At 33.5% G+C, this 15,848-nt stretch overlaps 1 protein-coding gene and 1 pseudogene across 3 annotated transcripts; one reads left to right on the top strand and one right to left on the bottom strand.

The window, feature by feature from the left end:
- The first annotated feature begins 1,978 nt into the window (after positions 1–1,978).
- Positions 1,979–2,755, top strand: LOC111300299 (uncharacterized; annotated as a pseudogene).
- Positions 2,756–7,553: 4,798 nt separating this feature from the next.
- On the bottom strand, positions 7,554–15,802 carry LOC111299030 (uncharacterized). Of its 3 annotated transcripts, XR_002691233.2 has the most exons (7): positions 15,294–15,802; positions 13,350–13,436; positions 12,520–12,702; positions 12,337–12,423; positions 12,183–12,254; positions 7,908–9,914; positions 7,554–7,700 (listed from the first exon to the last, which is right to left on the bottom strand). XR_002691233.2 is itself a non-coding variant. In XM_022893907.2 (6 exons), the coding sequence occupies exons 1-6, from the start codon at positions 15,480–15,482 to the stop codon at positions 7,977–7,979; spliced, it is 2,556 nt and encodes an 851-aa protein (XP_022749642.2). In that variant the 5' UTR covers positions 15,483–15,802; the 3' UTR covers positions 7,554–7,976. The 3 variants fall into 3 exon arrangements, 2 of the variants coding, with proteins under 2 accessions (XP_022749642.2, XP_022749643.2); XM_022893907.2 differs by having other exon boundaries at positions 7,554–9,914; XM_022893908.2 differs by lacking the exons at positions 12,337–12,423; positions 12,520–12,702 and having other exon boundaries at positions 7,554–9,914; positions 15,294–15,614.
- Between the last annotated feature and the right edge of the window lie 46 nt (positions 15,803–15,848).

A 15,848-nucleotide genomic window follows, 5' to 3' on the forward strand; every position in this document is an offset into this window, starting at 1 on the left:
TGTAAAGTTGTATTTGTAGATGCACCCCAAGAAGACGAGATTACACAGACAGGAGAATGGTCATCTAGCCATCTCGATCGGTCTCCTTTCATGTGGCCCCCTATATTGCAAAAAAGGAAGTGATAACCAAACGATTTTTCCGCCCCCTTCAAAGTCGTATCATGAACGAGGCAAGTCGGCATTATAGCCGATTAATGCTTTTTTTTGGACGGAATGATCCAATCTCAAAATGCCATCATTGATGTGATAATACAATATGAATCTCTTTTCATCGATCATCCAAATAAATATATACCTGTGAATCTTGTACCATCATTTACATAAAAGAAACTCATAGATTCCACTATCTAAAATGCCTTGTGAGTTGTGGCCCTAATTCCAAAAGAACCTTTCTGCATTACAATTGGTTAAGTAAGTTTAATTTATATATAATTCATGACCAGATATTTGTAGAAAGATTAATAGTAGATATCATGCATCTGAAAGTTTAATTGAGGGATGCCATGCCCCCATCACCAATACACCATGCTTAGCATAACATTTTTTAATAAAGTTTCATTTTAATTTATTTCAACAATTCATCATAGAATGCTTACAGTTATTTAGTTATTTTCATTAATAGAGAGGTTTAATTAATATTGGCAGTTTAACTGATATATATATTTTAAAAAGCTTAAACAAAATTGAATTTATTCGAAGAAAAGATAGAGAAAAAAAGACAACTTAAATTTAAACGACTATTAGAAATTAATTGGTAAAGATATATGAGAGGCATACAAAAGATGGAATAACTAAAGACGTATTAGTGAACCATATAATTTCACCTTATCAATGAATGAATATAAATTTTGGATTTATATTTGATGTATACATTTATAAATTGTCAGTGAATCCACATCATTAATGAATAAATATTTACCTCATTAATAAGTAAAATTTAAAAAAAAATATTAATTTTTTGTATATTTATTTTAAATATTAATATTCATTTATTAATGAGATGATATTATTTGATTTATTGACAGTATATAAAACTTATAAACTATGTGTTTCAAATATAAATTTATAAATTTTTACAAGACTTTAAAATAAATATACAAAAATTTAATTTTTAAAATTTTTTCATTAATGATATGGTATCATATGGTTCATTGATGATATTAAAATTTATAAACTATTAATATATCAAATATAAGTTCTAAGTTGCTGAAAAAAAAAAAAGAAGGAAAATATTTGAAATCAAAATTAAATTGCACATTTTAAAAATTTCTAATTAAGTTTCAAAGACACGTAAAATAAAGGCAGATTAAATTTAACGTCCAAAATGATAAACAGATTGGAAGGTCGGAATTGATAGGCTTAGAACAAATATCAAAGCACACAGCAAAAATTTCGTACAATGTTACCCTCCACAACAGCCTATGTTTGTCTGAATCAAAGCCCGCCCTACCTTGTGTTGAAAGAAACAACTGGCTTAGAGTCAGCCCAAGTAGTAAGATTTGTTAATCCTAACTTAACTTCTAGCTGTTCCTTAATCAAAATTGACCTAAAATCTGTTCTTTCTTTCTAAATCAAAACTAGAGGCCAAAACTGCACCGTTAATCGAAGATGAAATATTGATAATATAACAGCGGTTTTTTTTTTTTTTTTTATGAATTCATGAATTTATAATAAAAGCGTAAACGAATGAAATTAAATAATTTTTTATATTATTTATTTGTTTAATAAATTTTGAAATAACATTCATAATTATTTATTAAGTTTAATAAATAAATATAAATAAATAAAAACCAAATACGTGCACAACCATTTTTCTAACATTTTATTTGTTCGTACTCCTAATTTATGAAGTCATAGCAATAGATTGCCAACTATCAAACGTTGGCAGCTTCCTTTTGAACTTGCCCATGTTCACGTGGTCTGCTTTCTTCTAGCGCTTTTTGTTTGTTTTCTTCCATTCCTCACTATTCCTACATAATTCCTACTTTCTCTTACAAAAATTTTACAAATCCCACTCTCTCTTTCTCTCTTTCAAAATGGACTCCAGCAAAACCTCAGCTCTCCTCATTTGCATGCTTTTCATTTCCTCAGCCACTCCAATTTTTGGTTGTGGTTCCCGTGGCAAAGCACCGCCAAAGCATAGAAAGCCCAAGGGAAAGTCCCCTAAAGGCCCCATTACTATCCCTCCCATTGTTAAACCCCCAATCAACTTGCCACCAGTTACTGTCCCTCCAACACTCCCTCCAGTTACTGTTCCTCCAATTGTAAAACCACCGGTTACAGTTCCTCCTGTGACTGTTCCTCCAATTGTGAAGCCACCAATTAACCTCCCTCCTGTGACTGTTCCTCCAATGTGAAGCCACCCATTAACCTCCCTCCGGTGACAGTTCCTCCAACTACTAAGCCGCCAAGTGGAAAACCCTGCCCACCACCACCACTCGAGGCCACTTGCCCTATTGACACACTGAAATTGGGTGCTTGTGTGGATCTGCTAGGAGGGTTGGTACACATTGGTCTTGGTGACCCAGTTGTGAATGAATGCTGTCCAGTTCTTTCAGGTCTTGTTGAGCTTGAAGCTGCAGTCTGCTTGTGCACCACTCTCAAGCCCAAGCTTCTCAACCTCAACATTTATGTGCCACTTGCTCTTCAGCTTCTTGTCACTTGTGGGAAGACACCCCCTCCCGGTTACACTTGCTCGATCTAGACCCAAGTTAAGTACTTTTATCGCCTCCATTCTAATTCTAATTAATACGCTTTCTTTTAGCTTCGAAGCTTTAACTAGTTGATTTTTCCACTACTTTTTTGGGTATAATTATCAATGTTTTTGTAAGTAACGTAACCTCAACGGGTAAGATGTACGTAAAATATATTATTACTATTATCTTACTAGCATCAAAAGTATTTCTTGATTTTAGAGCTCAAATTAAATCAAATTTTTACCGATAACAAAAAAAATTTTCTCAAAAATAAAAAACTCCCATGCCAAACACGAACTAAAAATTAGAAAAAAAAATGAAATCGTTGACCCAAAAAGAATATATGAAGTATGACAGTTTGGCATTTTGGACTCTTAAATAATGAATGACTTTTTGCATGTTAAATTATTAAAGGGTTTTTTTTTTTTTTTTCCTTTTGCACTTCCAGGAACCTTTTTCCTCATTAGATTTCATGGCTTACGGATTTGCAGGTTGCTAGATTCATAGACTCTGATGAAATCGAGCTTTCTCTTTTCTCCGCTACCCCTGATCTCTCTCAATTGGATTGGAAATTTCTGCTGGCTAGCTCTTATTGTAACATCTTTTGTTTGTTTTTATTTATTTATTTTAAAACAACGTTGCAAGTGTGTTTTTGTAGACGCAATCAAGAATCATTTCTCTCTGTTCATAATTTTCCAGGATTCTTATTTTGTTGCGTGTATAGTGGGGAATAAGGGATAACTTTTCAATATTTCCTATTCAATTTAATCACTTAACATGATTCCCACAGTAAAATATATGACAAAAAATCTTAAAATTTTTGAAGTCTGAAAGAAACTAAACTTTATCTCCCAGGAGATTCCGCTTCATATACATGATATAGTACAGTTTAAGGGCATGCTGCATGCCTATAGTTCTAGTCCTTCTGGATTCTCACTTTGAAAAAGATGGTAAGCACCTTACCAAAATCCACCATTCAGTCTGATACCTTTGATTTATTAGGTCATCATCTAAATAATGAAAAGATCAGAGATCTTAGTTTTTACAGTTCCAATGGGCTTTGAGAATTCCACCATCCAAAATCAGTGCCATCATGAAATATTTTTGGTTTTTGGAGTCTTTACTCTTTATTATGTCCTCTTTGTTATTTTGGCCCTGTACTGTGCACGTTACGAGGTTACTTTTGGAAACTATATATGGGTGGACAGTGGAAATGCCTTTTGGGAGAGTTAATTACTTTTAAGAAAAAAAGACAGAAACCCCAACTTGAAATACGCTTTTCCTTTTATTCCATGCATGAGAAGGCTTCAAATTCAACACAAACAGTCAGGGAGAGAGTACACAGGCAGCAGATAATCAATGGCATTGGAAAATATTGCTTTACAGATGAAGTCGTCAATCATGGAGGTTCTTGTACGAAATCTGTCTTTCATTTTTGGCATTTTTCAAATGTAGCAATGATCAGGACATGACTGGACAATCTTACCATGCATTTAGATGAAAATTTCGGTGAACCATGTTCAATTAATGGGTCCATTTATGGACAAAGGGTCCTAACTTATGCTTACAATTTTCATCTTTATTTTCGACCACAACATTATAATTCAGCTTTAAAGCAAGCTCTACCAAGAGTGTCTGTTGATATAAGGCAATGGGAGAGAATCAGGAAAGGCCACTCTAGACTCTTTCTTTTTTTTCTTGGGTATTTTTTTGGTTCTTCAAGCGGGATGTTATAAAGGAATTAGCCAGGGAATCGATCACAAGGGGCAACTTGAAGAATACAGTTTCACTAGACCAATGGCAGGCTGTAAGATTGAAGGAAGAGGGAACCAATTTTAAGCTATGGCACATGAACCTTGTTTGTCTCTATCTTCAATAATAATAACACGTGATAAGGTTTTCAGTTAGAATTCAGCAGATTTTTTGGTTAATATCTCAAGTGATCCATAAAGATTGAAGAGGCTTCCTTTACAATTAATAATCCAGCAAGAAATACTTTGTCTCTTAGCCATTTGTACAAGGTCACTAAAAAAAAATCAATTAATATATGTACATAAAAGAGAACATTTATACATTTAAATTTCTAATTAAAAAATAAATTTATGTAATTATTTTAAGATATAACATTTAGTAGATTCCGAATTCGAATCTTAACAATTATAATTTCTTCTTTTATTTTTGTATTGCGATTTCTTATATAAAATAAAAATTAGAGCAAAATCTACACAATATGTTGAAAGGAATCCACTTGAGGGGTTATGTCTTGGCACTTGGCAATAATTAATTCATTTAAATTTTATGTTTTACTTAATTAAAAGAAAAGCTACAAGAAAATAATTAAAAAAGTTGTTCAACGACCATAGAATTTGTTTACTTATTTTTTATGCAAGAAGATGAATCAAAAGAGAGAATTAAAAAGATTGAAATAGAAGGCTAACCCATTTATTTAATCATGTAAACAAAGATTTTGTTAATAAATTTTACCTTTTTTTGGAATCAAATTTCCAAAGTTATTGACAAAGTAAGGTTTCAAATAATAGATTGAATACTTATCATGATAGAACTGTAAGTTTAAATAGATTATTGTTAGATATCAAAAGCATTAATTATGTTTCTAAACTTTTCTCACAGGTCAACAAAGTAGATAATTTGTATTATAAAAATTAATTTACCTATCAATAAATATATTTATTAATTTAATTATATTTTATTATAAAATAAATAAACTACTACTAATATTTTCCAAATCTTATCATTAAACAATATTAAAATTATTAATTTGTGTAACTATTACAATATATGATTACTTTCATATTTTTAAATAAAATAATATTTAATTTTGAGTAATATTAAATATAATGATTTTTAATTTCTAAAAATTAATAATTGTTAATTAAATGAAGTGATTTTACGACTAATACGATTATTTTAGTAATAAGATTACTTTGGTAATTATATTACTATGATAATTTTTAAAAAATTAAAAATTATATTAAAAAATTCTTTTAATCTAATGTAGTATAGATGTAAATAATATAAAAGAACAACTAATATCTTTTGCCTGATAGGATTTTCTTTCCCTCATAATCAACATATAATTGGCACATACACTATAATAAATGCTGTGCACAGTGCACAGTGTGCAGTTTCATTTCCCTTTCTTTATATGAAAACAAAATCCTCATTTCAATTAACAAATTTTTTTTTTAAAAATTTTTGTATCAAAATATAATCAATCAACTTGTGTATAAATAAATGCTTTTAATTTCAATATAATAACATGCATTTCATTTGTTGTTTATAATAATACTTTATAAAGAATGAAAAATAAGTCATATAAATGTGCAAATCTTTACAAACAAACTTTAAAAAAAAAAAAATTCTTCAAATAAAGAAATTATGAAGAAAATAAAAATAAATAGAAAACAACCGTTCTAAATTCCCCCACTTTCCCTCCAAAAGGCAAAAGTACCTATATATAAGGACACTTGGATCGTTACAAATTGCATTCTCACAAGTAACGAACATGGCATCAAAGCAAATAGCAAGTCACCAAGAAGGGCAGAGATCTACTATGGACCGGCTCTTTGCAAGCAAAAAACGCATGAGTTCCTCGATCAGTTCCATCTGCCTAAATGGTTGATGCATTTGAGCAACCTCGTCGAGGTCGGGTTCAACCGGAACACACGCTTCATCTGGCTGAAACAGCACAAGACCTTTAAGTATTGGTTCAAGATCCTTGAAGCCTCCTCATATGATCCCGAGATTACGGCGTTTATTGAGGATCGTCGGATGCGGAAGTTGACAGGAGTCAAAAGCAAGGAGATGATGATCTGCATTACTCTTTCTGACATTTCTGAGGATAATACTAATCCTACCAAAATCACGTTTACTACTCCCATGGGGTTGTCAAAGAGTTTTCCGGTGACAGCGTTTGGAGAGGAGGCCGAAGAGATTAAATGACTTTTTTCCATTGATTAGTAAATTATTGAAAACAATATATCATGGTTGAGATTTTAAATTTTATTAACGGAGTTGGAGAATTATCCCATAAATTAACATTTAAGTATTTGTGGATTTTTATTGTTTGTTTGGAGTTCAACAAAATTATGTCTCCCATTGGTTGATATTAAATTCTTTGTTTTCTACTTTTATATATTAATTATAATTCTTGCGTAAAATGAAATCAAGTGATAAATAGGTTAAGAGACTCCTATTAAATATAAAACCAGAGTTTGCGAAAGCTCAGATTTAACACATAATCAGAATATATGTTACCATTACTTCATAGAGACATAAGACAACAGTTAATTGAAACATTTGCTGAATGATAAATTCGGGTGCTCATTAAGAATTCCATGACAAATTGCCATTGTTAATTGCTCAGACTGGGTAATGCTCAGTAATGTAGTTATATAAAGACTTAGCCGAGTATATTATAGTGATGATAATTGTGTAGTAAATTTGAAAAAGAAAAAATGCAAACATTTGATGTTCTGTCTCAACAACCATATACGGCCCCCCTTGTTCTGATAAATGGTAAATCAAAGGGATTGGATTTTGGATTTTGGACTTTGGAAAAAGATAAGCTAGTCACATCGGAAATCAGAAACCAAAACGTACATTTCATTTATTATTGTTTTCTACCATCGAAAGGTTTCGTTTCGGAACCCCAAATGATAAACCTAGCTTGAAATTAAAAGTCCCAATGGACAAATGAAACAAATCAAAAAGCACGTCTCTGTTGCCAATACAGTAACTTGTGAGCACATGAACAGTTGCATAATGCATCATCCACCACGGAAATATCCAGAGATAAAAATCGGAATTGTAGACACAACAGGGGAAAAAAAAAAATGAAGAAATAAGAAAATTGTAAGTCAAAGGCAACAACTCATCGAAATGAAGGAGTTGGGCTTTAAATCCAAAATGAACAAAATCTATTCCGTTTTCAATCTCATTCTCTCTCTCTATTCTTCAAATACCAGAGGGAGGGATTTGCCACTAAAACACAAAAACCCTGAATTAGAACTACATCTCAAATTCACAGGTGGGCTTCAGCTCTTACCAAAACAATCAGCCACACCACTGAAAAATGAACCCTAGATATGGAAAAAATGAAAGGGAAAAAAAAAAGAAAAAACAGAAACTTATTATCTGAATTGAACTATATTATATGATACAAATCCTCTAAAAGGATTGCTGATCTACCTGCTAACTAGCAACTGAAAGATGGGCCACACAGGATCGAATTAGAACCACCCCCCAACCATCGGAGGATTAATTCAACTGTAAACTGCTGGGAAGGAACCTAACATGATTAGAATGTTTTAATTTGGACAGAGCTTCTTGTGACTTACCAAGCACGAGATCAACATAAATTGCAGTCATAGTGGCTTCGCTACTGTTGGGTACTAGGGACAATGCTTGCATCACAAAATGGTGGGCCCGCTCAACCTCACCTTGAATTGCAAAAACAGTGGCAAGATTAGCATAAAGCGTTCCACGTGCCTCTTCTGGATTAAGAAACACGAAATCCTGCAAGGCCTCAGGGGAAGGGTTCTTGGCAGCTGCCGCTCCTCCATTTGGTTCTTCACAATCAACAAGTTTTTCCACTCGCCACTGTTCACAGTCCTGTTGACCAAACGGCAATTCAACATTATTTCCCCCAGACAAATAAATGGACAGATGGTCTGCAGCTTCGTTGGGTTTGTTCAGCAAGCAGAGAGCCTCTGCCACATAGACATGACCTAGAAAGATGTAAATTCTTGAACAACCTGGTAGTTCTAAGAGAGATCGTGCTGCAGAGAGGGCCTTCAAAGGATTTTCCAGTTCTAACTCTACATATGCCAGGTTAGCAAGAAGAGCTTGCTTAATCATCTGATTTTCTCTTCTGCAAATATCTTCATAATAGGAAATGGAGTTCTGAATAATCTCCTGATTAGCTCCCCCCTTAGGCTCTTTCAAATCCCCGTTTAAGTTAACTAGACCTCCTGACAAGGTTGAACTCTTGGCAGCGATGCTAGGTAAGTTCTTATTGTTGGAGTTATTGGAAGATGCCCCATCACTTAATTTATTCTCCTCAAAGGATGAATTGGAGAGTAAAACAGACTTTGAATTACTCCACTCACAACTGTTCAACAAGTGCAGTGCATTGTAGAGACACTGCCTAGCAAGGGGTAATGAAAGCTTAAGCTGCCCATCACCACCTAAAACCCAATCATCCTTTTCAACAGAACCTACGAGTCCATTTCTTGAAATTCCGTCTTCAATTAGAAGTTTCCTCCATCTACCCTTTCCAATAACACTGACTCTGATTTCTGATCTCTCTGATGAAGCCTGACTTCCTTTTACAAGCCCTTTCCGTACAGCCATTAGACAACATTCAGCAAACCGAAGCCACAATACGGGTCTTTTGTAGAAAATTAAACTTGCCTTCTGAAAACAACGAGCGGCAAGAATTGGTTTTCCACAGGCCAAGTACTGCAATCCACAGTTATATGTTATGAAGAGAGATTTATCCTGTGAGAATGTTAATAGCTTTAGAGGCCTCTCCTTCTGAAGAGATGAAAAATTACTCAGTGCCTTGGAAAAGAACACTGCAGATGTATGATACTTCCCCAGTTGATAGTAAATGCAGCCTAGATTGTTGTTAAACATGCTTGAAATTGCTGCATCTGTCCGATTACTTGATGCCATCAACAACTTGATGGCTTTTCGATGGTTTCCACGAGCATACTCAAGCTGGGCCTTCAAGAGAAGAGCCATCGATGAATCTCGCCCTCGAGCAATGTTCATTGCATGCTTGACTTCACGCTTTGCTAGCTTTAAATTTCTAGTGAGAAGCAAAAATCGAACCTTGTAAAGCTGCAACTTGAGCTTCAGATCAACACCAGAGATAGATCTATCAACTGTGGTCCTGGGAAGATCATTTGAAGATGCAAGACCAGCAGGCCTAGATAGGTTCTGTCCACCAATATCCAGTGCTGAAAACATTTCATCCAGTGGTTCCTCTGATAAAGTTCTAGATAGAGGGTTCTCAAAGGCATTTACGCTAGCAACTAAATCGGAAGTAGAAGCATCTGATACCGATGTGCTGCTTGGAACTGAAGAAAATTTTCCAACTAGATTCATGGATTGTTGGGCAACCATGTTACCATTGTCCCCTTGGCTCACATTGCCAATGCCAAATGCTTTTTCCAAATAATTCAATACATCCTGAACATAATTAAAGCTATTTGAGTATCAAAGTTATAAGATACAAACACTAATTTTAAATAAAATATAACATGGTAAAACCTGCCATTAAAAGAACATATACACCCACAATGAAAGTCATAAATGATAATGCCAAATTTTCAGAATAGATGAGGAATTATCTTCCTATATGCATTCCAAACCAAGTGGTCACTACAAGATGTTAAACCATATTCTCACCAAATTAATTTACAAAGTCCCTTCAAACAATAAGCAATACAAGGTGTATTACAAAAGAATTGGTGTTTGTAGATTGTTCAGAGTACAAACTGGGTTTATAACTCTGAAAAGTGTTATAGCTGCCCATACCAAGGGCATGAATCCAAATCAGAATCCAACAGGCGGGCCTAAACTGCCTAAGACTCCAAGTCAGGCATAACTGTTTAGAAGATCTTTGTGCCAACCATGCTTATCAGTATAAAATAAAGTCACCAATCTTATAAGAAAAAAATTCAATACAGGAAAGAGAAAAGTATAATTGGCAAAGCTACAGTTTTAGATAGCACTCCTCAAATAAGGAAGCAACTGATCCATTTGGTTCGAATTTGAAAATCTTAGAACAATTATCTAACCTTTACAAAAATAAAAACTTAAAATGGGAAAGATATACATAAACTAATATCATATAATAAAGGTTATTTTAAGTAGAACATATCAAATTAAACAACCCATGAAATGCAGTACTGCTCTAGAATCCTAAATTCTGACTGGGAAAGGCTTTCAGCATTTTCCATGGAGCACAAACTAAATCACTGCATTATTTTTTAGGGACATTTTAAGCAGGAATGGGGAAAAGAAAAACAAAGCATAAACAGTTCTTTTTTTTAAGATACAAAGTAATGATTTGGAGAAGTATGGGCTAGAAGTAGCATTAAAAGTAAGTAATAAAATGAGAGCATTCTGCATATCATTTAAGACATGCCGATACAAACATTAATAATGGTGCAAAAAATTAAAAGGTTCAGCTTTTTTTTAGTGAATTGTGACATATTTTATGCTTGTCTCATCACAAAGCACTTTGAAATACTAAAAGAGGCCTTTGCAAGCAGTTTCAGGGTGTTCAATAAGAAATGCTGAATTGACTTCCTATACATAAAATGCAAGATGGAATAGGGAACAAGGAGCACATCATGGTAAGGACAAAAATTTGAATGAACTTGTTCCTTTTAATGCCGCAGTTACAGGAGAATTTGAATGCGCATGACAGCATAAGGTAAATATAGTCTTCCTATACTATGTTCACTAACAATTACAGTCGCAAAGCTACATAATTTTGACAATTGCAACAAAAACAGACAATAGACCAACCACCAAGCAAATTATAAAAATTCTTTAATAAAAAGGAAAAAATGTGGTTCATTCTTCTTCACTAGCTAGAAATACCAGCAAATAGGAAAGCAGTCCTATTTTAAAATATAAAAAAAGTACCCTGTAGTACATGAAGTATTTGTACAAGCAAAGAACGTCAGTAATTTCATATTGCTTACATAAATTAATAAGTTAGTTCATATACTAGGACTCTAGGAGGCAAAAACAGTTTAGATCTAGTAACCTACATATGATGAATAAAAAAAAAGGGTGCATTTAGTAGATAGGACTTGTAAATAATTGATTATATTGGACCAAAACCAGTGTTCATGATTTAACTATTACTTTACAACAGCAAAAGAGAAAATGGGGATACCAAAATCCTAGGAAAAAAATGGTGTGGAACACTCTGATATAATGTCTTGCATCTTTTCAAAGTTTTAATTTGGATTGAAGTACTCAGTTATAGTTTGGCACTCCACACAATAAATCATTTTACAAAATCACTAGGAGGAATATATAGGAATGGTTTCTCATTCTCAATAAAACATTTCAAATCATCCAATCAAGGCTGTACAAAATGAAGATGCGTACCCTTTGAAGGATGTGTCATTCCCTAATCCAAAGGAACAAAAGCACCTTTAAATAAATTAGTTCCTAAATTTAAACGTTCTTAAACTGGCGAGTGCTTCAATGTCCTCTAACAACATGCTTATCAGAATTGTAAGGCAGACACTCTTTCATCAGTACACACAAGCTAGCTTTGTCATTTTTTTTTCTTTTCCCAAACCGCAAAGTACAAGGCTAACAGTTAGTCATATCCATCTTAAAGTAACCTCTAAAGTGATTGAAGTGGAAATTAGCAAGGAATTCCAAGTAATCACACTACAAATATTTACACTACAAATATTTAGAACTTACAGCAGATTTCGAAGCATCATGGCAAGCTAGCGCAACATCCAGCATCAAGAGGCAAATATGAAGAGCAGTTGTCTGCATATAAATAAAAAGGGAAGCAATTAATACAAACCAACAATCATTAAAACAAAATGACAACAACATAGAGATAAAATACCTCATCTATTGGTTCAATGTTTTGAAACAAAGGTTCAAGAACTGACAATGCCTTAGCATATTCATGAAGGTGGAACCAAATGACTGCCTATATTAGATCAATTCAGAACAAACATGTTACTCCAATGAATTCATGAAAAGATTATTGCTCCTGAACTCTTGAAAGTATAGAAAGGGGATATACTATGTTTAAAGCAGCCACAGAGGAATCAAATTCATCTGAGCAAATAATACTGGCACTATTTGAAGCAGAAAACTGATGTGTAGTTGTACCACTTCCTTTTGAACCTGAAGTAACTTTATTTCCAACATTGCTACCAGACTCAACCTGTTCCCCAGAGGCATAAGCAACCTTCTCACTTCTTTTCTGAACCAACACCCAAAAAAAAAAAAAAAAATAGTGCCAGTGTAAGTCAAAATAAGTCCTGAACATAGAAATACAACAAAACTTTCTCTCCTGACAGAAATCAGCCTCCTCAAAAAAATTTTTTTTTCCAAGTTAGAGCATCCGGGAAAAAGAAAATGAATTCATTACAGGCACCCTGCTATTAGAGGTGAAAATACACAACACAAACTTGGGCTCAAAAGTCTTAGAACCAAATTAAATGGGGTCAGATACATAAATCATTTCCACCACTAAGCATTTCCCACAGTAAACACTATAACTAGCAGTGGTTTCATACTGAAGGTATTCATAGTTCAAATTACCAAATGCCTAACATAATTGTCATTAGTAGATTGCAATTATAGAAACACTCAGACAACTTTGATTAAGCTGAGCAGAGTTTTTCAACAAAAGATTTCATTTGAGTATTAGAAGATAATACTTTAGTTTTTCCTTACCCATTCTCAATTGGAGAAAACTAGACCACCCCAAAGTTACAAAATTGATGAACATGCCAGCACTATCATTCTTTCCCGTAGGTACATGACTTGATTAATAATGAGAAATTTGGTGGGAGTGCATAGCCATGTAAACCCAGAGGAAGGGGAAAAAAAAAAAGAACATTGTACCTTGACATTGTTAAGGACTTCAAGCAACTTCTTTGGATCTGAGCAACCATCCCGAAAAAACTCCGCAATTGCAATATTATGAGGAACCTGTTAAATAATCCACTGGCTCAAAAAACTTAAGACCGTGCCAACAGAAAGGGAAAAATTATAATAGATGTCAAAAGCCACTGAAGTGAAGCTATAGGTAGATAGCGCAATTTCAATGTGAGGGCAACAATTGTACTCTAGCAATGAAATAGAACACCTACAAAGGATAATAAGGACAATTAAGTAATGAAAATTCTGAACATAACTAGAACTTTATATAAACAGAATTTGATACCATCACAATCTCATGAAATTAAAATCTGTTTGAATTTGTACAAAGACAAATGATTCATATAACACAGCCATCTTAGATGCTTTTAAGGCCTAAAAATTTAAACCAAAATAAAGCTTTTCATAAAAAAAAATGGAGATAGATGTTAGTTGAGGGTTCAAGCTAAACTTCCTGCAGCAGAAGAATTTGTTCTTGGTGACATAATTTAAGTACTATTTGATAAAGTTAAAAATTCATTCTGACAAATTAAATGCTGAACTTTACTACTGCATGCTATAACTACTAATTTTTGCACTATAAGAACTATTTTGGAATGCAACTGAAATTTTCATGCTAGATATATTTAAATCGTTTGATAACTCCAAAGAACAAAGTTTGACAAATTGACAATTATAATATACTAATAGCCTAAAAAGTTTTAAGAACATCTTGATTTAATATTAATCAACATTCAGCAAAAAATAGTTCCTAGTTAACATTGTCAACACTTTTTTTATTTAAAGATCTTATTTAAGTAACCCAATATGAGTAACCAAACATTGAAATTTATAATTTTCAACAACTTACAAGATCATTAAATAGCATTGTAGTCAGCAATTAGTTAAAAGCGTAAGTAAATACAGCTTCTCTAGTCCGTCCACCTTAAAATTGGTCTTTTTCATGCATTACAGCAAATATCCCTATCTCATGCTAGTATTTACTAAAACACTCAGATAAAGTTGCTTGAAAAATAAATCTTAACCATTTCCTTTCCGAAAGAGAGAGCCGATATCAACATATCATAGCACAAAACATGAATGTACAGTATTCGGTTCTCCACCTGTTATAGTAGGAACAACAAGACCATGACAGAACTTTCAACCAGCTATAATTCCATCTTTGATGGGTATCCTGTAGTCTAACTCCATCATATAATGATTAGCTTTTAATCAATTAAGCACAGTAGACTCATTTAATTTGTATTCTCATTAAAATGACCCCAAAATTCAAACATCCTACATTCATTAGCAGGAGCTTAGGAGGCCATTGCAACAGAGTAGACCTTTTGGTAGTACAGTAACATAAAGTAATCTATCATCACCAAGAAAAGGACTATTACCCAATATAGCACTGCTGAAGCTAAAAACCCCACCAGCAACTTTATACATTCACCACGTGCTGATTAACTATAAGATTATTATCCTATACACACTGATCGCGAAGTTTAGAATCGCCACAATTAAGGTAAGTGATTACCACGTGTCTGTATAAGTACAAATAAATATATCAACAAAGGAATTATTACGCTAACATATATAGTGAAATCGCCATATGGCAATAATTAAACCTAGTTATGGGGTTTCTAACATCCATAGTAATTGTATAGAATCATAATCATTAACTATATAAATAAGGTAGTCAACATTGGATTGTTAAGTTAATAGTTTTAGGAAATTCCAGCGATTGAAATCAGCTGGTAATCAAGTATTAGTGAGCCAGAAAAATACACAACAAAACACTTGAATAAAATTCCAACTTATATATATATAAATAAATAAAACAGAAAAGAGCTAAAATGAATCGAGTCAATCGCATCCATTAACGAAACCAACGCATGCATATGAGTAATAATTTGAATAATTCACCTTTGGATCGTCTTCTTTCTTCGGCTTCAGCTGATTCAAGACATCGACGCACTCGACAAACTTTCCAGACTGGAAGTGAAGAGCGGCGTCTTTAGCGAGTGCGGAAGTGACGGAGAGGACGCCGTCGTCGTCGCCTGCGGTACCATCTCGGTTCGGAGCCGACGACGATGACGAATCTCGCGAATCCATAACCAGATCAGACCAACCGGACTGACTAAGAAACTTGAAAATAAAAAAATTCAGCCGTAGAGGATAAAAAAACAAAAAACCTAGCTTCCTTTAACAAGAAAATGTCGTATAGGTTTTTAATTAAATTCCATTTGGGTGGGATTCTTCGTAGTGAGTCCTCAAAAAGTTTGTAGAAATTGCGAAAGCGGACAATCAACCTGCGTTCTTTTGCCGCTTCGGTGTCGTCTGATTTGCAGAAATGACAAAAAAAAAAAAAGAAAAGAGAAGAAAAAAATAAAAACCTACGCGATCGAATTGGTGGGTGGACACAGATTGAAACCACAGGGAGAGGTTTTTTTTCACTTTTTAGTCCAAACTGCTGAGTGG

Source organism: Durio zibethinus, chromosome 18, assembly GCF_047325235.1.
Source record: "Durio zibethinus cultivar Kanyao isolate XHJ-2024 chromosome 18, ASM4732523v1, whole genome shotgun sequence".
NCBI lineage: Eukaryota > Viridiplantae > Streptophyta > Magnoliopsida > Malvales > Malvaceae > Durio > Durio zibethinus.